At 38.8% G+C, this 26,547-nt stretch overlaps 2 protein-coding genes across 2 annotated transcripts; one reads left to right on the forward strand and one right to left on the reverse strand.

Annotated features, from left to right (window-relative positions):
* Positions 1-1,391: 1,391 nt before the first annotated feature.
* LOC149008204 (polyadenylation and cleavage factor homolog 4-like) lies at positions 1,392-23,273 on the forward strand. Its single transcript, XM_089167563.1, has 6 exons — positions 1,392-2,197; positions 6,139-6,240; positions 6,696-6,956; positions 14,829-15,275; positions 18,096-20,028; positions 21,723-23,273. Exons 1-5 carry the CDS (start codon positions 1,799-1,801, stop codon positions 20,022-20,024), a joined length of 3,138 nt encoding a protein of 1,045 aa, XP_089023689.1. The 5' UTR covers positions 1,392-1,798; the 3' UTR covers positions 20,025-20,028; positions 21,723-23,273.
* Positions 23,274-24,259: 986 nt separating this feature from the next.
* On the reverse strand, positions 24,260-25,004 carry LOC149008205 (phytosulfokines-like). The gene is made up of 3 exons (XM_089166385.1): positions 24,852-25,004; positions 24,699-24,760; positions 24,260-24,593 (listed from the first exon to the last, which is right to left on the reverse strand). The coding sequence occupies exons 1-3, from the start codon at positions 24,952-24,954 to the stop codon at positions 24,486-24,488; spliced, it is 273 nt and encodes a 90-aa protein (XP_089022511.1). The 5' UTR covers positions 24,955-25,004; the 3' UTR covers positions 24,260-24,485.
* Positions 25,005-26,547: the final 1,543 nt, after the last annotated feature.

Consider the following 26,547-nt stretch of genomic DNA (forward strand, 5'->3'; position numbering starts at 1 on the left):
ATCGTCGGCCTGTGGATCACACTCTCGGGTATGTCAGATTGGTTACTGGCTGGGAGGATGTGACACACTTCCTCTTTCCTTACTCTTACCGTTCTAGCAACTTGCGTTGGCATGACCCATTAAATGCTCATAACGGTCAAGTTGAGATTTTGGATTGTCAGATTCGAAATCTAGGTCAAAATTGAATCTCAACTGTTAGGTTTTATCTATATTAAGTTTCAAAATTAGTTTTTTACATTTTTTTATTTAATTATTTTGTTAATTAGTGTGTGGGACCCATGAGTAAAGGAGGCCCCTCATGACCTTGGTTATGAGGCTGTTCATGACATTGATCATGGGTCTTAAAGGTCTTGATCATGGTGATGAGGTGGGCTTATTTGAATGATGGAATTTACTCAAGTTATAACTCTTGACCTTCATTTCTCATTTCAACTTCATGACCATTCATGGCCATTACCATGAGTGGGGTTAAGGTTTTTGAATTGATTAAATCAAATTCATTCCAAAAAAGTAAATATGAGAGTTATTTTTCCAAGTAGTGGGGAGGTTAGGTCAAAGTGGTTTATTCTCATTAGTGGAGGAGGGACAAGCCATTGATTGTCCAATTCATTGCCTTAAGAATCCTAAGGGGTGTAAGGTGAGGTTTGGGGCTATATAAACCCAATATTTCCTCGCATGTGGTGTGCAATTGAGACACTCTCACTTTCACATTATTTGTGTTATCAAGTTTATTTCTTTCTTTGAATCTGTCTAAGTGTTGTGCTCTAGCTTTTGGCTCCTTGAAGGGACTAAAAGAACTACCTCATCTTCTAGTTGGAGGTTGTTTTATCTTGGAGGTGGTGGTGCGGAGAACCCTTGGTAGGAGGGTGCATCAATTACCTTAAAGACAACACTCAAGGTGTGACTCAACCTCATTGATCGGTGGTCCATTCGGTTGCAACTTCAAGCTCTCCGGATTGGCTAAAGATCTTCATCTCTCAATTGCATTGCAATTTCATTTTTGTATGTTTGAAGAATTTGTAATACAATTACCCCAACATCAACTGTTGAATTTCAATCGTCGAGATCAATTTTTGATCTGACGGCCCATAGTGTGTGGCTTGATGGTCCTGCACATTAAATGTTCAAGGCCCAAGCAAGACCCAAATAAAAGACGCTAACACATCCAATGCAGGGTTGATTGAGTGGTAAAGATCTATATTTCTCAATGGAGAGGTTGTGGTTCGACGATTGCGGCCAACATTTCATTTTAAGTATTAAGAAAAGCACTTGTACAAAAAAACACATCTGCTAATAGGGGTAAATACGTAAATTCACATAATTAATTGTCGAATATTGACAGGCGACCCTCGGATCTCGATTTCTCTCAGACACCCTCTCTTTATGGCGTGGATAAAGAAAGAAAACGAAATATAAAGAGGGAGAGTGATGGAACAAACTCGTTTGGGTCTGCCCTTCGTTCCCTCTCAGATTCAATGGAGCAAACGAGTCTCGCCTGCAAAGCTGTCTTTCCTCCTCTGTTTTCCAAATTACGGAGCTCAATTGCTCTTTCGAGGCCCAAATGCTCCTTTATGGAGAACAATGCTTGTTGACTCCATGTAATCTATTGCAACCAGGGATTCTAGGGTTTCGGATTCCTAAAATCCGTCACCGATTAACTGTAGGTTTAAAGTTTCGATCTTTTTGTATTAGTTTCAGTTTTCTTCTTCCTTTTAAATTATATATTCTTGTAAAGCAAAGGAATTTAGGGTTTTTGTGATTCCCCCTTCTCCCCACTCTTTGGGGTGGTGTTTTGGAGATGGAGATGGAGGGTTCTCGTAGATCCATGGATAGGGTGAGGGATTCAGGAATAAAGAAACCCAGACTTTCAGAGGAAACCGAACGAGATCGTAGTTTGAACAGCGTTGTCGATCGTGATCGAGCTTTTCCGCAAAGAGTTTCTGCTGTTGGGAGTGGACCGCTACTTTCGAGGTTTAGAACGAACGACAGGGACAGGAATGTGGAGAGAGATGAGTCTATACGAGGAGCTTATCAGCCGCAGCAGCATCATCAAGAACTTGTCAGTCAGTATAAGACAGCTCTTGCGGAACTGACTTTCAATTCAAAGCCCATCATCACTAACCTCACTATTATCGCGGGGGAGAACCAACATGCTGCCAAGGGGATCGCTGCCGTTGTCTGTGCAAATATTCTTGAGGTGAACTGGTTTATGCCGTTCTTGCTTACTGTATCGACTGTAGCTGTTTATGTATTGAATGTGAAATTGTCTTCTGGTTGTGTTTCACGGCGAGGTTGAGTTGTAAACGATATCGAAGAAAAAGGGAAGAAAAACGAGAGAAGAAATTCTTTTTGCACAATCTTTGCTTAAAATATGTGTTTGTAACTAGTATCCAAAGCAATGGATTAATGCAGTTCCATACTAATTTCGGTCCATTCGGAGGAAAACAACTCAAGAGCATGTTAATTTTAACGAAGAAAGTTTCCTTATTTCCTAGTTTTTGGCTAGCTATGATAGCCCGAATCTGGTATCTGCTTGAGTGTTACCATTGCTGGTGTGCTTTACAGCAAGTTCCTGTCTCTGGCATTAATGTGATTAGCAATTCCTTGAGGTTTAAAATGTATAAATTATTTTCTTGGTGAGCTATGCGACTGCTCTTTGGGAATTTACATTGAAGTTGGCACATCCTCAGATAACATCAACACTTGGAAGCTTACCCAGTATCTGGTTGTCATGATTCTCTGTTCTCTAGTCTTCATGGGACTCTTTATTGTCTGGCTGTCTGCTTGTCACTAGGGTCGCACTGCCCCAGTTGGTACAATGAGTAAAGTGATATTTCCTATTCTAGTTGCTTAACATGGATATCATCGAGCCTCACTTATGTTTCCAATTATTGTGTGGAATTTGTATGGTTTGGAGATTCAACTTGGACATCTTGTGGCCCTACTTCCTTTCAGAATAGCTTTGTTTAAGTGATTAAGATTCTGCGACTGCACAAGTCCCCTTTCGACTTCCTCACCAATGTCAAGTGTATTATGTCTGAGTGGCAACTTCAACTTTTCTTTGACATCATTAGTTATGAAATTTAGTCATCTTTTGTGATTCTTGATGCAACAGGATTTGTTGAACATTTAATGCAGGGTTCATGCTAGAACTCCAATTATTTTTGCATTGTGAGAATGGTTTAAAAACAGAGATTCTGTAGCCCTGAACCAGGATTATGAAAAAGTGAGCAGGATAGATTAGGCAGAAACCTGATATGATAAAACAGGGAAACCAGATTAGTCTAATGCCCTAGCTGAGCAGCCTTCCTAGTAGAAAAAAGTTTGACACAGTTCACGGGATCCAATGGGTAGATGTGCATGCGTATGCATGACCTTAACACCACTAAGAATGCTGTTAGCAGTCCACAAACTAGAACTTACATTTTAGATGCTCATCTCAAGTTTAGAGTAGAAACTTAATGAGGAACAAGTTTCAGCCACTTGTTTTAAGTTGAACATAGCTTGAGACTGGGGTGATTCTGTTTCAGAAAAGAAGTGGAAAACATACATGGAAATTGAGCTAATTTGAACTACAAGATAGAAGATGTGATAGGGTAAGAATCCACTTCATACATTTACAAAATTTGCTTTCCACTAAGGAATCCACCTCAGAATGTTTGGAGTTCCATCCTATTGCACCATGAAACGGCATTAACAAATTTTGATATATGAAGATAATAATGACAATTTACAACAACTCAAGCTTATCCTATCTAAATATGGGTCCTTTCAAGAAAAAGTGGGGAAAACTGAGTACCACAGAAAGGGAAATCCAAGTAAGAGAACTGAAAATTGAAGTGAAGCATTGAGGTGGGAGAAGTGAGAGGAAGTATGAGGAAGGAGGATGGCAATTTTTGAGAAATACTTCAAAAATATTGCTTGCAATTATTCTATCTGAACAGGCAACTACTTACATACAAGTAAAATCTGACTCCTTAAGAAAGGTGGTAAATACACTTTGCATGAGACTCTTGTCTCTGAGGGTCAGGGCAGGGTAAGAATGTGCACAGTCTAACCCCTGCCTTTGCAGAGGGGGTGATGTTAACCCCAAATCTAGGCTTTGTCTTCAGGATTAATTCAAGTGAACCAGCAGTGAAGTTAGGTTCTAAAACCCTGTGGTTATGGGATTAAGGCTGAATAGGGTGGTTCTAGGGTATGGGATGGAGCAAGCTAGGCTCGGTTATGGCTTGGAGCTAGGGTTGATTGAATTTCAATCCTGAACCTTGCTGTAATTCTAAATTCAGAACTGAAGCTTTAGGAAAATTAGGGTTTGCCGAGAATTAGGGTTTCTAGGGGATGGCTAGGGCTGGGGTTAAGGTCGAAGGTAAAGGAGGGTAGAGGATGATGACTCTAAAAAGGAGTATGTTTTAGATGAAGGGTTTGAAAGATACGAGTAAAAGAGGATTAGGGTTTTGAGAATTAAAGGCAGCAAAGTTATAACGGTTTAGAGTCTTTAGACTAGCATTTGGTTGGTCCGATAGGGCTGAAATTGAGAGGAAAGGTCACTAGGAATTGGGGAATGAGATTCCTAAAGTTTGGGACAGTTCAAATTGGTAGATTGCTGTATATCTAGAATTTTAGGCCTTTGGAAAAGTCAGAAAAATCCAGAAAAATTCTGGAATTCTTTTTAAAAAGAAGAAAAGGGTTTGGGTTTTAGGGTTTAGGGGAAAAGAAGGAAGTCAGTCCTTTTAAGGTCCAAGGGGATGGTTGGGCCTAAGGTTGGGTTTGAAAGCTTGGGGAGGAAGGGGGAAGTTGTTTCCTAAAGGGGTTGGGATGTTGTGGGAGAGGGGGGAGTGGTTGCCTTGGACCTGGGATTCTGGGGAAGAAGAAAGGATGCTGTACGGATTGTGGAGGGGTTTAGAGAAGGGTTGCGATGGAGAAAGAGAAAGGAAAAGGTAAGGGCAGGGTGGGGGTGTCTACTTAGCTGTTGAAGATGAAAGAAGGTTGCTGAATTTTAGGAAATTAGAATGCCAAAGCTGCTGCAGGTTTCCTCCCGACAAAACCCATGACTCCACTCAATATCTCCTTCAATCAATGTTCATTCAATATTCAAAACTGTCCTCTTTACAAGCTAGGGGCTATATTTATAGCCTTACATGAATGGACTCATAATAGACTCAACATTAGAAGTTGACTCAAACTAGGTTTCTATTTGGACTCAAATCAGAAAGCAAACAAACTATGACTTCTAATTTAAGAAGGAGTTGCTTTTAAGACATGACTCCAACTAAGGAACCCTAACAAAAAAGGACTTCTACTGTACCTGGGACTCCCACTTTACTAAGGACGCTCACATATCTCATCCTAGGATGATCTAAATTACAAAACAAGAGTAGGAGTAGACTTCTTGTAGAAATTGGATTAGAACTAAGGGAATCCCTCTCTAATAGGGACTTCTAACCTGACTGGGACTGTTCAGTAACATGACCTAAACAAAACCAAACTTCAAAACAAAACTAGAACTAGTTTCGCAATAGAATTTGGGCTACTACTAGAGGAATCTCTCTCTAGTTAGGATTCCTAGCTAGACTAGGACTCTTTAATAACTTAACAAAGGACTCAAATAACAAAATATAGATAGACTTGGACTCCTAACAGGATTCTGATTGTGGCTAGATCAAATTGGGTTGGACTAGGGGTGCCCAAAATGGCCAAAATCCCTCTCTAATTAGGACTCCTAGCTAGAATAGGACTCGTTCATGACTTAACAAAGAAGGACCCAAAGAACAAAATAAATATGGACTTGGACTCCTAACATGATTCTATTCTTGTTTCCATAACTTGTTGCTACACCTTGCATGCTCAATACAACTATCAAAAGTAAAATCTGTGATAAATAGGTTTTTAGACCATAGTACTTTTCTCAATGTCAAAAAATGTGGCGTAAGCATTATATTTGTCTTCATGGTTTTTCATATTGCCATTGTTTAGAGGCTGTGAAACACTAAATGACTAAATAGTCTGTTTTCTTTTTCTTAAGAATATTACTTTATGATCCTGTTCATGAAATCTATTATTATGAATATATTGTCGTGCTAGATGGCATAAGAAGTTTGCTGATTTCCCATTTCATCCTCTGGTTATACAATTTTGCAGGTACCCAGTGAACAAAAGCTACCATCTCTTTACCTTTTAGACAGTATTGTAAAGAACATTGGGAGAGATTACATCAAACACTTCGCTGCCAGACTACCTGAGGTTGGATTCTTCACTCTACCTGTAATTTATCATGGTTTGTGGATCAATTTTTTTACAAGTGATTTGCATTTTTTGTGTATTTTCTAAAGGAAGTATCAAATAATTTGTGCTGGCCATGGATTTTGTGAGCTTATTGGCTTAATGTGCCCTACATTGAAGTTTTAGCTTTTAACTGATGGAACATTTTCCCTTTTCTGGCTGAAGAAATCAGCCAATATTTTTCAGCAATGTCTATTGTCTTGAAGTATCAACACCTAGCAGTTTTTATCCTCTTACCATTATATAATTTTTCCAAAGTGGTTTTCTGATTTTATGGTGTTCCAATATCCATGTGAATTATTGAGCATTGGTTATCAAAATGAACCCTCAATGGTTAGCTAGCTGAGATTATGACTAAAGCTCCAATTAAGTGATTTTATGTTGCTTCTCCCCCGCCCCCCCTTTTATTTCTATAGGTATTCTGCAAGGCCTATAGACAGGTTGATTCTTCAATTCATTCTGGTATGCGTCATCTTTTTGGGACTTGGAAGGGTGTATTTCCTCCCTCAACTCTCCAGAAAATAGAGAAAGAACTTGGTTTCCAACCTGCTGTCAATGGCTCATCTTCTGGCTTAACAGAATCCAGGCCTGACTCACAATCACCGCGCCCCCCACATAGCATTCATGTGAATCCCAAGTATTTAGAGGCAAGGCAGCGCCTGCAACAGTCAAACAAGGTGAGCTGAGGAACTTTTAGATCTTTGGCTATGTTTCTTTCTTTTCAAATTATATATATCCTCATGCTTATCTGTTTTCACGGTGGTTGATTGCCCTGTATTATTTGGAACTAGTACCGTTACAGGGTACTTTCATAGGTTTCCAGGTCTATTCATGATGCATTCTTTTTTTTTTTTTTAATGAAAAGTTGATCCTGTTGTGGTGTACTTGGTTCATGAATATGTCTACTGTTGATCCAAATGAGACAAAAGTGAATGTGCGTACTGAAGTTGTACCCAGTGCATAATGTTCTCCTATTTAGTAGGGTCTGGGTGTGGTGTACCCTGCCTTACCCTCGTTTTTAAAAATTTTATGTCAACATAAATGCTTACATACATATAAGATTAATGCATGAGACGGCATCACTTTGGTGGAGTACGGTACGGCAGTCGAGAGCTGGATTAGGTTTCTAGCGTTTCACCCCCTATATTGCATAATGGTGAAACAGAGTTTTGAATGTTTTTGGTTTTCTGAAGAAAGAGATTTTCCCCCTTTAGGTTGTGGTGTTTGAGAGGGGGGGGGGACGTTGGACGCCTTTGGTAACGGTCTTGGGGAACAGTTTGGGCATTTTTTGGTGCTTGGGTGGACAGAAGAAAGGGTGGTAAGTGTTTGTTAAAGTGGTTTGTTCTTTTGTTCTTAAAGAGCGAATTGGTGAGAAAAAGTGGTCTGAAGAACGCCTTTTACTGAACATGTAAGATATGTTTGTTGGGGGAATGGAAACATGGTGAAGGTCTCTTGAGACCAAGGCACCAAGCCTCCCCCACACCTTTGCTTGTGAATCCCCACCCCATCCTTGCTTGAAAACTAGATTTTTCAGATTGTGGACTCAATTGGGAAATATTTTGAGGATGGATTTATCAATGCCAATTTCCAAACAAAGAGTGGTCCTGCACTGAAACATGTAAAATTGGTTTTACACTAGAGGTGGTAGTGGAAATGTTACCAAGCACATACTTTTTTTTTCTACCAGGCTATTGTTTTTGTTCTTTTCCAATAATACTTCTCATGGTAGCTACCCATGTTCAAGGAGACGGATTTGACAGCGAGACAAGTTTGTGCTCGAATAGGGAGCTCCTTGATAATTGGTCTTGCCATTTTCTTCTTTTTTCTCAGTTGAAATCAAACTCCTGATTCGTAATCTCAGATCAGATGGTTGATATTGTCCCGATCAGACTAATCCCAAGATGTGACCGTACTATCGAGTTTGTCCCAGGTTGTTCCTTGGATTGGTCAACTTGGTTGGATCGGCCAATGTGATCCAATACCGACTTTTTTTGAATATCAAATTTGACATATTTTCTTTCTCATGGGGCTCTCAGGCTGTGATTCCTGGATTTTAGGTGTCAAGTCCACTGGGGTAAAAAGGGCATCTGATGTATCTAGTCCTGGCCAGCCCGTAATTAGGGTCCAAGTCCACCAGTGAGCTAGGGCCCAACAAAGAGGAACCAAATCCATCCCAGGGGTAGATTGTTCATTTCCTACCCCTGGATCGAGTATTAATGGTGACCAAGTCCAGTCTAATTAGTTTAGTCAGTTTTATTTCCTAATTTAGAGTCTTAAAGGTTGAGTTCTTATTGGTAATTGATTATTAAGTAGAGTTGTTAGTCGGTTAGGATGAGATTCCTCATTTCAAGGAAACATTATCTTAAGGAGTTTGAGTTGGTTTTAGAGTCCAAATATGGTAAGTGTCAGTTTGCTTAAGAGTCAAGATATTTCCTATGGGGTCCTATTTTGAGGTGCCTCCTAATTTCAAGGAAACCTTGTCGTAAGCATAAGGATTTTGCGTTGATTTTAGAGTCCAAATATGGTAAATGTCAGTTTGCCCCAGAGTTAAGATTTTTCCTATTAAGGAGTCCTATTTTGAGGTGCCTTAACTTGCCTTAACTAGGAAAGAGTTATTTCCTTTCGGAAGTCTTATTGCTAGATTGTTTTAAATTAGGAAAGAGTCTTTTAGTTGGGTTTGAGTAGCTGTAAATAGCTTGAGTCTTTCTTGTAATTGTCAGTCTTGATTATTGAATGAAACCAGAATTTGAGAAATTGACTCACGAAGTCTATTCTTTAACCTTCAAGCTCATTCACTGATTCAAGCATTCAACACAGAATTTCTGCAAGTCTTCAATCAGAAGTAAGAAACCCCTTTCCAAAACCCTAAGCTTCACCAGATCTGTCTGCACCTTTTGCAGCACTTCCCCCTTAGTTTCAGACCTTTAGAGCAGACCTAATCCCATCGCAAATCACACCTTCCCCTTCTCCTACTGTCCTAGCAGGTTCCAGCCCCTTCCCCTAGCACCCGAAGCCCTCCCTTCCCCTTCCTCTGTTGCACGGCCTGCATATCCTATCACTAATAGGATTACCCCATTCCTGAGTCAGTTTAAGACCATTCTACCTCTAATAGAGTCTTTCTTACCTATAGATCTAAGATGTTAATCTCAATTTCACCATAACAGCCCTAGTTTTGGAATTGAAAATTTTCTGCTCTTCATCTTCCTCGCAGAGAAGTTGCAGAATTTTGAATTTTCCAGAATTTTCAAAAACCAACCAAACTCTCTTCCCACCTTTCCAATTCTGTCCTATCTTACAGAGTACAGATTACCATAACAGCACCTAAAACCTACAAAACCAGCAGCATAGCCACTTTTGAAACCCTAGCTGAAACCTCAAGAAACCCTAGTTAGTTGCTGTAAGCCTGTAACCCTAACTGTCAATCCTGGAAGCTTACCCTAACCCTATGTTTACATCAGCGTCTGTTAGGACCCTAGGATAATGCCATGTGGAGGAGAGAGACAGTTAAACTTGGCTAGAGGGTTATAAATGGGGGGAAGGTGTGAGAAAAGGTTATCGGATGTCTATGTGGGCGGTTTTGTGCAGCCTATGGCTGAGGGGCAGCATTGTATGCTTTGGGGGTGACAGGCACCATTAAAACCAGATTATCTTTGTTAATTTCTTGGTTTTGGTATTAATTTTCATATTGGATTAGCGGGTGCTTATCAGTATCTTACTGTGACTGGTGAATCAATTAAAGACATATCTTAGTTCCATATTACCATTGATCTTGTTTAGGTGGTTAAGGTTTTAAAACCCAAATTTCATGGTATTCTTCTTCATGAGCCTTTCACATGGTTGTTTAGAGTTTTAGCTTTAAATCTGCATATGAAGATGCAGGTTCTTAATATTTTGAAGTAGGAATTATTGGGATAAAGATTTCTCTCCACAAAAACATGGAATTCATTCCACAAATCTTGAGTTTTTTGAGATAATGGCAGTAGTGACTTAATTTAGCCATCAAACAGCTACGCTGGCTTAACTTCAGGCCCAACTGACCTATACTAGGGGGATGTAGTTGCCATTGAGATACCTTATTTAGAGAAAGATAATTTCCACCATGGTTTCCTAATTTGTGGTACAGAACAACTGATTGTGTGGGCCCTCAGTCAGCCAGCTTGTGATCAGGACTGAAGACCTGTGGGGAAAGTGTGAACAATGTTGTGCGCAAAAATTTATTAGATATTTGAGAACTTATTAGTTATTTAATTGGGATGATTATGTGAAAGATTTTTTTTTTAATTTGACTAGGATATTTCAGGGTAGTTTTAGTTTTGTTTAAACCTTTAAGAGTCCTTCATTGAAGTATATCTCTTTTGTTATTTAAAGAAAATTTTACGTTTCAGTCCCTTAAATTGGGGCTAAACTAATGTGTGGTCCCCATTAGCTCATAAATTACTTTTGGGTCCCCATCCGTCAAAGTCCATTTGGAACCTTTATTAAGATTCAAATTAAATTCAAAATATGACCAAATTACTCCTTGTTAAAACGACTCAATAGCCCCCTAATTTAAACCCTGTTTTCATGGTTGAACCGTAAACCTAGAATTACAATTTTACCCCCATACCCTATTCTCAAAGAACCATACAGGTGGGTGAAGGGACCCCCCCCCCTTTCACTCATTTTCTTCCTTCACCTTGCCAGAAATCATCCACTGCCACCTCACTGCCGGAAACCACCCACGATGGATAAAAAACCACTGGGGAAACGGGTGTAGAAAAACGAATCCCGCCTATCAGTAATCATTGATGGGGGGGTTTTCTAATGTGAACTGGGATGAATCAAGAAACTTGGTCAGGTGTGGATGAAGAAATAAAGAATCCAAAGCACAAAGGAATAACTGAATCAATAATGAGAGTCTTGATCTCTTCGTATAAGAATTTGTAAGTTTGAACTAAAACACAGAAAGAAAAAAAAACATAGTTACCAGAAATCCATGATTTCGGACAAAACCACAATTGTAACTGGTAGTAGAACCAGCTCTCTGGAGTTAGTTTTGTCGTCAAAAAAGAAACTCTAGGGGGCTTTTGAGATAATCTCAGGATGTTATTGGAATGGTAAATCTGATAGAAGGCAAGAGGAGTTAAGAAGCACTGTTACATGTTTTGGTTTCTCTTTTTCACATCACCTTCCATCTGTGATCTGTAATTTGGAAATGGGGAAGGAGTTAATAAATGAAGAAATGGTAGTCTTTTTTCTTTGAATACAACCAAGGTTGAGTTCTTTTTCAAATTATATTGTGGTGGGTGGTTTCCGGTGGTGGGGCAGTGATGGCCTGGATGGTTCTTTGAGAATAGGGGTATAATTGTAATTTTTAATGGTATACGTAAGAGTATATCGGTAATTCCATTTCCTTTATTTTAGTTGAGGGTATTATGGTCATTTTCTCTTCTGACATTGACACCTTTGGAACAGTATAGTTTGAGGGGACCCAAACATAATTTATAGGCTAATAGGGACCACATTAGTTTAGCCCCAATTTAAGGGACTAGAACATTTCTTATTTAAAGGCTTATAATCAGTCTATTGTGTATGGAATGTGATGAATTAAGATTCTTATGCTTGTGCAACTCCCCCTCCCTCTCTCTCCTTTTTTTTTTTTTGCTGCATCTTTTTAAGTTTCTTACAAGGCTCAAAATCTTGGCTCCAAGGCTGGTTTTGGCCAGCCTCGAAACCAAGATGGTGGAAATATTTCAGCCATCTTGACCTAAACTTGGTATTTCTTCCAGGAAATTTTGGTGACCTGTTTCAGCCTTATTTTAATGGGTTTTTGACTTGGGTTTTTGGATACACCCTATTTAAAGCATAAATAACACCTATATTTTGCATAGAAAATCAATGAAAAATACTGTCTTTTGTATGCTACCGGTTGAGTAACGTATATGCTCATTTTGACAAATACAAAGAATTATAAATGTTTCTTACAGGCAAATTGAATGTTAAACATGATGTTAATCAAATAGAATCCTTTCATTTGGCATCTTAAAATTACTTTTCTAGCACTTAATTTAATCAAAAAACATAAACATCATCATTATAAACCACACAAATATTTACATACATACTTGTACTAATATTCCACCATTTTTAAGTAGAAAACAGAAAATAATTGGTTTTTTGTTTTTTTTTCAAATTACATAATATGGAAACTAATGTTTAAAACCAGAAAATTAAAAAAATACTGGCACTTCAAAAAAAAAATAACAACACACATTCATGCGTCATGCTCCTAAACTGAACATGTCTTGATTTGAACTTTGAAGACTAACATGTTTTAAGCCATTAACAATCAAGACAAAAAATTTGGGATGAATATACATACCCAACTTTAAGGTGTGTTTGATCCCCAAAGAACCAGCAAGGAAGATGTTGTTGACCAAGTAGTGCAGTGATTTGAGGGGAAATGAGAATAAAGGCCAAAAAACCAAAAAAGTGGCTGAAAAATTTTAAACCAGAGAGGCGGTATCGAGATGAGACCTATGATACTTGCAGATGTTGTCAAAACCAGCCCCTTTTGTGTATGAAATGGACCAAAATGGTCCATCTTGGTTTGAGAAGGCGAGATGGACCAATTTTGACTGAGATGGACTAAACATCATATAAAAATTTTGGTCAAGGGGTTTCATCTTGTTTTATTTTCCAGGGCCGTCGCCTGGTTTTGGCCTGAGTTTGTGCAGTGCCTTCTGATGGGCTTTCTTTTCCTTCTTCCCCTGTAGCTTTGATTTCTTCTCAGGTTCCCCCCTTGTTTTCTTCTTTCCTTCACTATTTCTGTTCCCCTGTTAGTTAGTTTCTATACATGTTGAGCCTTTGATGCCCTCTGGGTTTTTGGTTCAAACCTTTGGGTTGATATGCAATGGTTTTTATAAATAGAATGGTATAAGAAGGGGGAGAGAATGCATAAAAAGAGAAAACATGTGCACACTTGCCACACAGGCTCTTTACAAACACAATTCCAATTCATAAGTTTTAATGTCTCTAACAATGGGGAATTAAATCATATATAAAAAGAAAATTAAAAGGATCTCAGATTAAGAAACTAATTCAAATTAGCTAGCTTAAAATAGCTTGGAACCAATATCCTACATTTGTGCCTGTGAATGGGTCTTTGAGACAACATTTATTAAGCTGGAATCTTCTCATGTTTAGTGGGCCTCGGAATTCCAGGAGAGCATGAGGGCTGGACTAGAGACAGTCCAAACATTTGATATCACTTCATGTTGTTTTTGTTTTACTTCTTAATGATTTTGGATGGGATTTGTTACCTAGAACATAGGAGAGTGAAGTTTTGAGTAGCAAGTTCTTGTTGGTGTCTGGTGGTGGAACTCCATCATCTCTCTTCCTTTTCTTGGGTTTTGTGAATATTACTGTTTATCACTACGTAACCGTTCAAGCAGCATTGTCTTTTTGAGTGATGGAAGTCTGGTCCTGGTCTCTTAACTGTTTGGTCAAAAGGTTTCTTTATAGATTGGATTGTAGGACTTGACTGCAGCTTTGCTGCTCTAACATTTGTTTGTAGCTTTTTTCTTTTGTGAGGGAAACACATCTTGACTCTGAATCAAAGATTGCCTGGAGGCTTCTACCTAAACTGCCCAACCCTCAAACGTTTGAGTTGGCAGACAACTATTAAATAAGGATTTGTTGTTTTTCTCTCTTTCTTACACTGTCATGGTTCAAATTGTTTGAACTTACTGCTTGAGTGAGTCTAGGGAAATGCATTGTGTACTTTTAGCCATTTGTCATACACTAATGTCTTTTGGCACCATTGTCCATTTGCTACCCTATTTAACTGGTTTGTACTTTGAAGCCTATGTCCAAGACCATGATAGGAGTTGTATTTTCACTGTTTAACCATATTCGAGGAGTTCCAGAATGCTTTACTTTTTGAATTAAGTATCCTCTCTGTCTCACTTTTTCTCTTACATACACATTCCCCTTCTCCGTTCATCAGGCTGTATAGGTACCCAGATACCTGGTTTAATGACTGATCTGACTCACTTTGCAGGTTGTGGGTCAAAACTTTTGGGATACAATCAATAATAGAGTTGGTTTTCTCTCCAGACTGGGATAAAATCCTGTCTTCATCGCCCTTCGTACAACTTGACTATCAAATATGAAAGAAATAGGCTAGGGTTAGTTGATGAATATGATAAAACAATGTCTAAGTTAAAATTGAGAAATCTCATACTTCATCTCAACATTTTCTGATTATTTTTTGCTTTGATATTTTTCTTTTTATTTTTTTATTTTTTTTGAAAATTTTAGATGCCAGAAAAACCGATTAGTAGTTTTTTACCTGGCATTTTTAATGAGTCTGAGCCTAAATTTACATGATGCTGCTACTGTCATTACCTCTGATGAGAATGCAGCTAGGCTGGTTAAAAAATTCAATGTTTGTTTGACAGAACTTCCTGTTTGGAGGTAGTTGATGTTTCATTATGTGCATATTTTTATTTTCCAAATATCTTCTTTATATATGTTAACTGGACCATAATTTGAATTCTTTTTTGCAGAACTCTCAGCGTCCCCAAAGAGAAGCAGTGAGAGAGCCTGTTCATGAGAAGAATTCTAGTGTAGCTTATGTAGATTTTGAATATGGTTCTGATATTTCAAGGCCCCCAGACATGGAAGCAGAAAGTGGCATCGACAGGCATACTGAGAGAGGAGCCGACAGAAGTTTGTATGGAGCCAGAAACAGTTCCGACTCAGGTGTTGGTCTAAGCAATGGATTGGATGCACGGCATGGGTTTTCAAACTACCAAGCACCTAGATCTATTCAAGCTGTTGCTCCGCCCCAGCCAGTTCCGAATACTGCAAACAGAAGTGGCAGAGCTAAGAATTGGAAGAACTCTGAAGAAGAGGAGTACATGTGGGAGGATATGAACGTCGGATTGAGAGATCATGAAGGGCCTGATATCTCAAGGAGAGACGGTTGGACTCCAGATGATTCAGAAAAGCTGGTAAGCTAGCAAAGGTGAAAAAATAAATTAAAACATAACTCTTGAAACTGGATGAATTAACAATCTGATGTCTTGCGTCTCCTTTTTCTCTTTTCCCAAGAGGGGTAATTGTGTTTTCAACAATGCTCAATACAGGCAATCTTTTACTGCTTAGTCTCCCCGATCTCTCATCACTAGAAATCAGCTGTTTTAATAGCAGAGATTTTATTGTAAACAGGGTCCCTACCTGTGCACTTCATTCAACGTCAGAGGTCTCATGTCAACACGGTAGCCTTACCTAGGGGTTGCTTGGTTGCAAAGTCCAGGTTTGACCTAGGTGGGTGATATTTTGGGTTTTACATTGAATGTTTATGATTGACCCCTTGGAGCAGAACACAAGGTGGAAAGAGAGTACCATGACTCCCTCCAAATAACCGATGCCCTCTCTTCTAAGTCCTCCCATTTTTCCCCCGCCAGCACCAGTTGGTTATGGTACTACTTTCTTTCCTCCATGTATCCTGCTTCAAGGGACCATCAGTGTATAATGTTATTAGGTAACAGTTCACTGCATGGCCTGGTCATGTATGCTTGGTTGGCTGGAACAAATTCGGACCATAGGATATCCATGGTGGTCTGGATTGGCCATGTGGCATATTATATTCTCAAATTCCAGCCCCTTAATGTGATGACATACCCTTCCATGCACCCCCTTTTTCTACCTCCGACTCTTTCCTGTTAATTGATCCTGCTAGATATGGCAAGCCAAGAACCAGAGGCCCCACTGTAGCTGAAGGCCCCTTGTGGAGTAAGGTGCCACAACTGCAACTCATTCATGCACCCTTTTTGCAGACTCATTTTTTTCCCAATGCTCTGTTTTCCCACTTGACAGTATCTGTTTGTCCTGCAACCTGACATGTGAGTCTGGGGTCTTTCTAATCAAATATTTGGACCATCTGACGTGTTGGGTGAGAGAAATAGGTGATGAACCCATTCAGCCAAACCTAGGTGGGAGGGAAACTGGACAGCCTTTGGGCTTTGGCTGTATTAATATTATTATTTTTTCAACAAATCATCTCATGGTTGTAGGGTTTATGTTGCTTTTGGTGCATCTATTGTACCTTTCAAGGAGTTAAATTTGAAAGAAGTCAAAATGAGATTTAAAATTGAAAAAGTGGTTGTAATTGTTGTAATTAGAAAATCAATATGATGTTTGTTACCATATTTTGATGATCATTGTTTGACTGGTGAACGCTTCATGTCTCTTCTCTAGTTAATATTTTATATAGATTTGCATTTGGTAGATTAATGTTGGCATAATTTCCTCAGGCAATGCTTCATGTAACCTAAAAGGTCCTGTGGGTATGAGAATGGGAGATTAGGGATGTAAAAAGGTAGGGATTCAGCTTGGGTAGTGGTATCACTATATTTATATCCAATTATGGGATGGGTTCGGAAAATTTCCTGTAAGATTTTGGATGGTAACTTTTTAATACATACATACATACATACTACAACAACAACAGCAAGTCTTGTCCAACACAATGGGGTGGCTACATGGATTCTTACCTTCCAATCAACTCTAATTACGGCCATACTAGATACAAGGCCTAGCTATGCATATCCTTTCTCACACCTTCTCTTAAGGTTATCTTAGGTCTGCCCTAGCTCTTCTACTTTCTTCAATTTAAATTAAGTCACTTCTCCCTATATGTGTGTTTATAGGCCTCTGTTGAATGTGGCTGTGCCACCTCAAACGATTTTTTTGTAGCTCCCTTATTGGAGCTACTCTCGGACCAGCTGTAAAATGATCATTCCTCATGTTATCTTTCCTAGTTTTGCCAATCATTCATCACTATGCTGAGTTTATCTTTATAATGCTTCTTAACAGCCCAACACTTTGCACCATACTATATAACTGGTCGTACAACTGCCCTATAAAATTTTCCTTTGAGCTTTAAAGGCATACTCCCATAACACAAATCAAATATTCATTTTTTTTAACCCAAACTACCTGTTGATGTCTTTTACTGGTTTGCTGATGAGGATTAAGATCGAGACTCGAGAATTCAGAAACTACACCTTTGCTTCTATTCTTCCCACTGTTTAATGCTGTTACCCTTTTTCATTAAAAATTTTTGATTATATAATCTGATTATCTTATACATTTATAAAATTATGAAAAATAAAATCTAGTTAGTTGTGATTAATAGGATACTAAATGAATCGGATAAATAATCGGTGAGATAGGGGGATTAACATATCCATATTTGATTTGTTCCAGACGATTTTGGGAACTTCTAAATGCTAAAGAATGCGAATTCAAGAATGGATGGCAGTTATCCATTTACATCCCCCTTTTTTAAATAAATAAATAAATGTGGGTGTATGAATATCCCTGTTGGAGTTGTACTCAATTGATATTCAGTGAAGACATTTGAACATGACCTGAAAGAAGAAAAGTAACCTCTCTGTTCTTTACAGACTAATGCTCATTTTTCAAACACGTTGGCCGCCCTTTTCAACATATTTTCCTGAACCCCTAACATGTATGACTCTCCTGGATGAACACAATGTGAGCTTCTTTGAGTAGATCACCTGCATGAATACAATGTTTTCTTGCGTGAGTTGGTACTATCAAATGTAGTATATTTTTGAACTAGATATGGGTAATGGATAAAACAAATTTGGAGGAATCATTCGCATATTCTATTGGACTTGTTGACATGGATGTTAGAGGGAAAGAAATCTGTGATTTCCATAGGTTCAGGACAATAGTATAAAGTTATTTACATGTTTAGTGATCGTCTTTACCTAACTTTGCATTATCATCTTCATGTGCAGGATGAAGAACACCTACAACCTCTAAGCGAACATGATATTGGATCTAAAGTTAATAGAGAAATTTCTTCTGGTTCAAAATCATTGACAAAGAGAGGACAAGCAACATTTGGGAATCGAACATCACCAATGTGGTCTTTGCAAGAGCCAGCCCATACAGACCAAATGTTAAAGGTTTCAGGTGGTTCAGCTTCTCTGAGTGCTTCACCTTTCACCAGGGGGGCTGCGCTGCGTTCCCGGTCTCCTAGTCTCCAGGATCCTCGTTTAGCTGTATCTTCAACGCTTCATCAGCGTCAACAGTCACATAATTTGCCTGAGCAAGACCATCCCCAACCAGAATCCATTGTTCAGCCTGTTCTAAAATCAGCCCCGTTTGTAGGATCATTGAATCGTGTATCACAGGAATCTCCCCCCATCCCTTTTAATCAAGCTGGTAGTCTGCAGAATTTGCAGTTAAATCATTCACAACCTCCTCCACATTTACAAACTTCATCTTCCTTATTGCCTTTTCCCCAACTAAGGCCTCATGTTTCATTCTCACAACAACAGCCAGAGCCAGAGAGAGTGCCATCTCAGATATCTGCTCCATCCCATAGACTATTGCATCGACTCCCAAAATTTGGAGCGCCAAGCCCTACTGTCCCTAGCCATTCAAATAGTTCTACTGTGGAGCAAGCTGGAGAACCAAATGCTAGAAGATTGTTGGATGCAATTTTGAAGGGGGGACTGCTTCCGAATAACATTGCTAGTGGTGGCCTCCCCAGCCTTAATTTGCAGGAGTCTGAGTCATTGCTGCCTAATTTGAACATACAGCCTCCTCTGCCAAGTGGTCCTCCTCCTATCCAGCATGCTGGGTTATCTACTCCCATGGTTTTACCATCTTCAGCTGCACCTGTATCAACACTTCCTCAGGGAACGACTGTACGGCCTCCTCTGCCTCCTGGTCCTCCACCTTCCTCATCTGTTTTAGGTGGTACATCAGCCCAGCCATCAAGTGTAACTAATGCTAGTCCCAATCCTTTTGCTAGTCTTTTGGATTCATTAGTTGCACGGGGCTTGATATCTGCCTCAACGACCGAGGCCTCAACTGTTGCTGCCACCCAAGTGCCGAGTCAAAATCAAATTCTTAGCCCTGATCCAAGTACTAGTAGCTCCATGTCAGGATCCCCACGTCCTGCTGCTGCAACCATCCCTCCATCTCTGTATTCTGGTCCAAGTACCAGTAGCTCCATGTCAGTATCCCCGTGTCCAGCTGCTGCAACTATACCTTCAGTTTCCAGGCGCGAGCTTCCTTTTACAGATTCTGGTGTGAAGAGCACAACTAGCTTGTCTCAAGCCGCTACAAGTGAATTGAAGGGTCTCATAGGGGTGGAGTTTAAGCCAGATATTATCCGGGAATCACATCCCTCAGTCATCAGTGGCCTCTTTGCTGACCTTCCCTACACTTGCGATATCTGTGGTCTACGACTTAAACTTAAAGAGAAATTTGATAGACACATGGAATGGCATGCTTCAAAGAAGCCTGAACATAGCAGCTGCAATATGGTATCAAGGAGATGGTATGCATATCTGGTTGACTGGATAGCAGGGAGGTTAGGGCATCCAGCTGGACTGGCATCCTCTGCTTCTACTGAAGTCTCAGAGAAGGCAGCATCAGCGGACGTCTCAGAGAAGGAGGCATCAATTGAAGTCTCAGAGAAGGCGGTGTTGGATGAGAACGAACAGGCAGTGTCTGCTGATGAAAGCCAGTGTGTGTGTGTCTTGTGTGGCGAGCTATTTGAAGATTTCTACAATCATGAAAGAGATGAATGGATGTTCAAAGGGGCTGTATATATGACTAGCTCAGCTGCGAACAATGGAGGAACAAGTGGTGGGGAAGCTGCCCAGGGTCCTATTGTGCATGCCAACTGTTACACAAATTTTTGCTTATAACTTGGTAAGGTTCTTGTTCCTTGGAAAGAAAAGATAGCTACATATCTGATCTCTGTCCTGACATAGTTGTGTTGCATGCATGGACATCATTGGAGGGATTTCTTCATTTATATGCATTGCAATAGATCTTAGCCAGTTATGGGAATTTGGATGGATAAGCTTATTCTATCTACCTCTATAATTTCTTCTGGACATGTAATGATCCTTTTATTGCCCTAAAGAGTGGGTAGAGTTGTTTGATCTTCTTGATGAGTCCATTGCAAACAGAGGATCTTGATACTCCGCATGTCTTAACCATCAAAGCTGGTAGTTTTGGGCTGAAGGTCAGATCTGATGGGTTTGGTATCTTTCTTTATTCTGTGGTAATTGTTTAAGCGTCGTGTTTCATCCATTCCTTGTTCTTCTTCCGTCTCAACTTTAATTGTTTCTCTGTACCGCCTTCTTTGGACAGCTTTCTTTTCATGCTTAAATTTTGAGCCTTGACCAACATAATTGTTCTACATTACAAATCCTAGACTGAAACCTGTGATATCAGAGTTTTCCTTGGGGGAACTAGAAGCCTGCAAGTTCTTTGATAGGGTGGGACGGGGAACATGGTACATGTTGCTGACTCCATATGGTTGGATGAATTTTGTGTTGTAAAATTGGTACCAAAATTATGGATGATGTCAAGTGACTGTTAAACTATGGCTTTCTTTGGTACAGTTTAAATTTATGATTATCTTGCCAGTAAATATAGGTGGATGTACTTGGTATGATTTATAACCCGTTTGATAGATCAAAGGCCGTTTATGATTTATCACCCTAAACTGTTAATTCTTGTTTATGTGGGTACTATTAATGAACATGTGTAGAATTGCTCTCAAGTTGAAGTAAAATGGTGAAGTTACCAAAAATTAGAAGTTTATTTTGCTTTTCTCTTTCTCCAACTTCTACCTTGCTTCTATCTCCACTTTTAATGGTTTTTTAGGGATATTGAAACTAGCCAAAACCAATAAAAGCAAACCAAAGCCAAAGCCATATATATTTGTAAGGTAAACCAAAACCAAACTGATGATACATTATATATTCTTCATCTAATTATGTAAACCTAGTTCTTGTTATATAATATACTGCATTTAACAGTAACCAAATGGTTACTGTTTATCACATATAACCAGTTATCATGCTTGATTATTCACAAATAGATCATAAACATAAATATAAACTATGACAAAGAGAGCCTAAATGTTAATTAATTATCTGGATTATTGACTTCACTTTGGCATTAGCGGTTATAATCCATAAATGAAGACCTATAAATGCCCTTGTACGGAGAAGTGATATAATCCATATTGAAGGAACTAAAAGAGCTAGGGGTAGACCTAAGATAACCTTAAGAGAAGTGGTGAGAAAAAATATGTATAGCTTAGGCCTTGTATCTAGCATGGCCTCGAACAGAACTGATTGGAGGGCAAGAATCCATGTAGCCGACCCCATTTAGTTGGGACAAGGCTTATTGTTGTTGTTGTTGTATTGACTTCACTTTGGCATTAGCGGTTATTCATCTTGGTTCTTCTGGAGCTTTTACAGTTGCCATGTAGGCATATTTTGCATCCCAATTGTGTTCATGTGCACTGCAGCCCGGGAATTGTTCTGTCATTTGATGGATGTTAGGTTCTAGATGTTGATGGTCTCATGTTCTATTGTGCTTTGCAGGAACAGGTGGATGAATGATGCTTTGAAGTCCACACCCATTTATTGTATCGTGGATATGCTGAATGAACTGAAGCAGGATATGAAGTGTTACCCTCTTCAGGCTAAATTTTCTGGGGTCCTTAAAAATGGGATTGTGGGCTGAGAAAGTGGGGGCACTTAATATGTTTTCTTTTCCTTCTCATGTCTTTTTTAAAAGGAAATATATAATTACAAATCCATAGATATTTTTCTCATTGTGTGTCTTCTCTCATGTGGGTTGTGTGCTACTTATTGAAATCTAATACTCAACCTGCTTAAGTTGGTTTGTCATTTAACTTTAGCAAACGATGTAGCTACTGAAGCATCCCATCCTGTGATCAGTTCTGCAGTATCACCGCGTTCACCTTTAAGGAGATGAGAATATAGTTTCACCTAAAAAAGGATGATGAGATTGTAGCAGGTTTTTTTCCCCCCTCGGAAAGTTTTTTTTTTTCTTCTCAAAAAGTTATTGTTTTTAAATTGATTCTATTGTATTCTCATCAGCTTCCTGGACTCCTATAATGGTTTGTAACAGTTGATATTTGTATTCCAATTCTTTGCATCTGAGGGTGGATTCTTGTGGTTGTGCTTCCTAGCCTTTTTATGAATATTTTGTCCATATTGGATGCTAAATTGCAGCTTTCTTGGATCGTGCTGTTTATGGAAGATGCTGCAGAGTAAGAAAACTCGAGTGGTACCTTTTTTAAGTCTATGGTGGTATTAAGTGCTAAATGCCTGGAGTGGCAATCCTTTGGTCTCCTCTGTTGTGCCTGAATGATTTGTGACTTGTATCCTTTAAATTCTTTCAATCATAGTGTTAGTAGCAAGGCGTTTTCAGTGTAGCTTGAAGCGGGAAAAAGAATGGAAGCCTGATTGTTCTTATTGAGAACCATGAATTATTGTCTAGTAGTGATGGTGTTAATGATAGTATTTGCTCTCTTTTAGACAACCCATCACAGCTTTAAATGTCGTCTGCTTATGATGTGTGCAGGAAGCTTTAATGGTTTGGTAAAGGCCGCTGAAATGATAAAATTTTTCCTCTTCTCTACTTTAATCTGAAGGCTTGTATTTTTTTCTTTCGCCTTTAACTCTTTGAATAATGCAAGTAGGAAGCTCTTTTTGGGCTTTTTGTGGATGGTAGGGAATGAGATATAGACCTCTCAACTGGGTTCTAAAAACTGGAATTGAAGTGGGGGTGATCCAGCTGAGTTTGAGTCGGGCTGTTTTGGGTTTGGATTTCGAAACCATAAATTTTTCTGGGGTTTTGTCTGATCCTAGCTGATTGGAACAGCTTCTAAACGAAATCCTTTTGGCTGGAATCAGCTTAAGGTTATGAGAATACTATTTGGTATACTGGGGGACTGTATTCTGGGTTTAAAATGCATTCTGAAACAAGAAAATGAAGACCTTTCTGTCAATCTATTTTCAAGATGCATGTCGACCACAGATTTAATGTGTCTTCATTGAGGAACTCCCACTTCAGAGTTCAAACAAGTACATGAATTTATCATGAAACCCATTTTACTGAACCGAAATCATTATCTAAAGGTCATTATCAATGTGAACTCCAAAGGAACGTTTTGACCATAGTGCTTTATAAATTCCAGATAAGGACTGCTTGGAAAGTAGCTAAGGTTTGACCGAAAGCTTCTCTGATGATCAGTGCCTTTTGGGAGAGGATGCTATTTACTCTTGAAATGTTGTTATCGTGGGACTAAAAGAATCATCAAATGAGTCAGCCTGGGCCATAGGTCTCTTTAACAGAGTTTATCTCTGCTGGTGAGAGAATTAGAACCGTGTAAGGCAAGAACTATGGGATTTGGACTTTATATGACAGAGTCAATTAGATAAAGTTAATGGGTCTCACTGTTTCTTGCCTTGTATGGTCATAATCACTCTGAAAATTCCATTACCCATGTTTCTTCTTTTCATTGGCCGACAGCATCGAGTGGAATCTTAAAAATTCCTGTTTCTTTACTTTTTGGTAGGAGGAAGAACTCCTGTTTCTCTTTCTTTATCAAGAATTGGTTTTGCTGCAGAGATTTCTTTCTGTAAATACTTAAATTTAATTCAAGAGTTCAGTAATCTTCTAAATTGAAATTGCTTGGTTGACTCTTTAAATCCTAACTATCCTCTGTACTTGAAGAAAATGTTTTGAACTTTCTACCAAAAACAGAGGTTTCTGGACTTTTAAAGTGGTCTTCTCATCTGTTTCTCAAATTAATGGAGCAGATTAATGCAGTTGGATATCAAAGTATAACTTCCCAACTGAACTGCTATTAAATTCACAGGTTTGACCATCTGTGTCGATTAATAAATTTTAATAAAGGGATGGGGGGGAAGAAATACCCAGTTCATTACTCTGTTTGATGCTATTCTTGGAAATGGAAGCCTTCTTTGCTCTATTCATCACTGGATAGTAGAAAGTCAGTACTACAAGCTTCAGATTTATATAATATTTCAGCTTTTATATATTTCGCCCACAATCTGAACATGAACATGAACAATGAACAATGAAGAAGAAGAAGAAGAACCATCCCTTTCTCTAATACCAGCATGTCCATCTATAGAGATGTTACTTTCTATATTTAGTACATACAGGAATACAAATAGACTTATCAACTCTGGTTCCTTGGAAGTAATCCAGAAGCATTCAAGTCTATGAAGACACAGACAGTAATTGAAAGGGTACAGAAGCTATGATATTATCACATATCCTCATCACTTAGTCTCTAATTTCATATTCTATGGTTTATGGTGCTGAGTATAAATGTAATCCAAGTGGGCTTCTGCAACCATCCTTCTCTTCAAGCATTCGTCATCTTCATTTGCACAGGTCTCCATCCCCATCGGCTGTTAAATTACACACAAGAGAAAAGCCAATAATATCAGAAAAAAAAAATGTAATAGAAGAGAAAAACCAGGATGGAAGGACAGATTGAAGATAAGGATACTCACATCCACTTCTTCAGTTCCCAGAACACCACTCTGAACATGCTTATTATCAACCTTTACCATCTCTATAACCATACCCAAAAAGGAAAGATCTTATTAAATAATTCAAAGGAGTGTTATGGAAGAGATGATTAAATAAGAGAATTAATTGCTTACCTTGTTTTCCTGCCAGGGGACGAGCTGCTTCTACTGTTGAATGGGAGAAAACAAGAACAAGGAAGAGGAAAAGGATGAGATGAGAAAGAAAGCTTTGCTTCATGGTTTCTCAACTTGAGCTTTCAAGAGAAAAAAAGCTTTTGTAGATAGTAGAAGTAGAAGCTGCAGGTGACACATATAAATACATGCAAATGAGGCTTCAGCCACTATAAGCTCTAAAGTCACATGCAGAGGGACTTACAATACCTCAGACAGTGGGCCCATTCCCAAACCACAACCCACCCCTCCCCACCCCACCTCACCTCCCCACTATGACCCTATACCATTTGTCCTCTTGGTTGTGCAAAATGTCTATCATGCTGAGACCACCCGTGTTAAAACGAACACCAAGACATCACGAACATAAATCAAAATAAGACAAAAAAATATAATTTTAATTCTGTTCACACATTAATGTAGTGTGCTTCGTCTACTAGTGAAGAAAAATTTTCCACTTCATAGAAGAAAATAATGTAGATCTCTCAGCTGATTTGATTGCTAGAACGACAAATTACAAAACCCTCACCTAAAATTCTAAAGTGAAAATCTCAAATCTTACGAATAAATAGGTCGATCCGTGAGATTATTTGAATTTTCCTCCCAAACATGTCCATATAGATATATCTTTCAAATTGGATACAGAAATTCAAATCAACATAACAAATAGCCCCTCTCCCAACATCTGTTTGAGAAGGAAAAATGAGAGAGAGTGAGAGAGAGAGAGAGAGAGGTGGAAGGGAGAACTTACACGGCTCAGCTCAGAAGGGGATGGTTTGTCTTGTGACCTCTGTAGTTGACAGTGCCAACAAGTCAACCTCTGGACTGTAGTGCCGACAGCTGTTACCCAGATTCACATGTTCCTCTCTTCATTTTTCCTTTCTGTTCACAGATTCCCAAGTGTAACAGTTCATTCCTTTCCTTTCCTCTCCTTGGAGATATTGATCGTCTCACCCATAAACCCATTAAAGTACAGAAAGCCACCAAAAGAACACAAATTGCTTAGCCATTTCTATTAGTCTTTACAGACTATTAAGAGGGTACTTTACCAAAACCCAACACCGACAGAGATTTAAAATATAGATCAAAATTTCCCCATGAAAGAATATATATTATCTATCATTAAGGAATGTGCTTCTCTGCTCTTGTGTTCCCTTCTGCTTTTCTCAATTCTCATGCATCCTTCACCTTCCACACTTTTAATACTTTTTTTTGTAGTGGGGAGGAGAATATATTATCATATACAGACTGTAAAAACTATGGACAGGCGATGGTTATCTTGGTAAAGATGAACAGAAAGATTTGATTATGCTTCTCTTTTAGGGTCCTTGGCATATACCACTTCTCCATACAATATATAATATTTCTGGCATTGTTGGGTTCTGTAAAGGATTTTTGTTCTTTTTACAGGATTCTCTAATTCTCTTTAGAAATGAGTTGGGAAGGAGGAAGGATATGTCTGCTAATCTCGGACAGATTTCATTCTTTATTCATCCAATGTCAAGGTTTTATTTGGACCATAATTGTGTGTTTGATCTGTAAGTACCACCTAACAATCTAGAATATATTCATGGGCTGCAAAAATTTTCAAATAAATAGGATTCTTCTTTGAAGATAATCAAATTACTAGTTTAGCTTTTATAAAAGGCCGGAATATTTC

This window comes from Hakea prostrata, chromosome 8 (assembly GCF_041222555.1).
Source record: "Hakea prostrata isolate BN-2017 chromosome 8, UWA_Hpros_2, whole genome shotgun sequence".
Taxonomy (NCBI): domain Eukaryota; kingdom Viridiplantae; phylum Streptophyta; class Magnoliopsida; order Proteales; family Proteaceae; genus Hakea; species Hakea prostrata.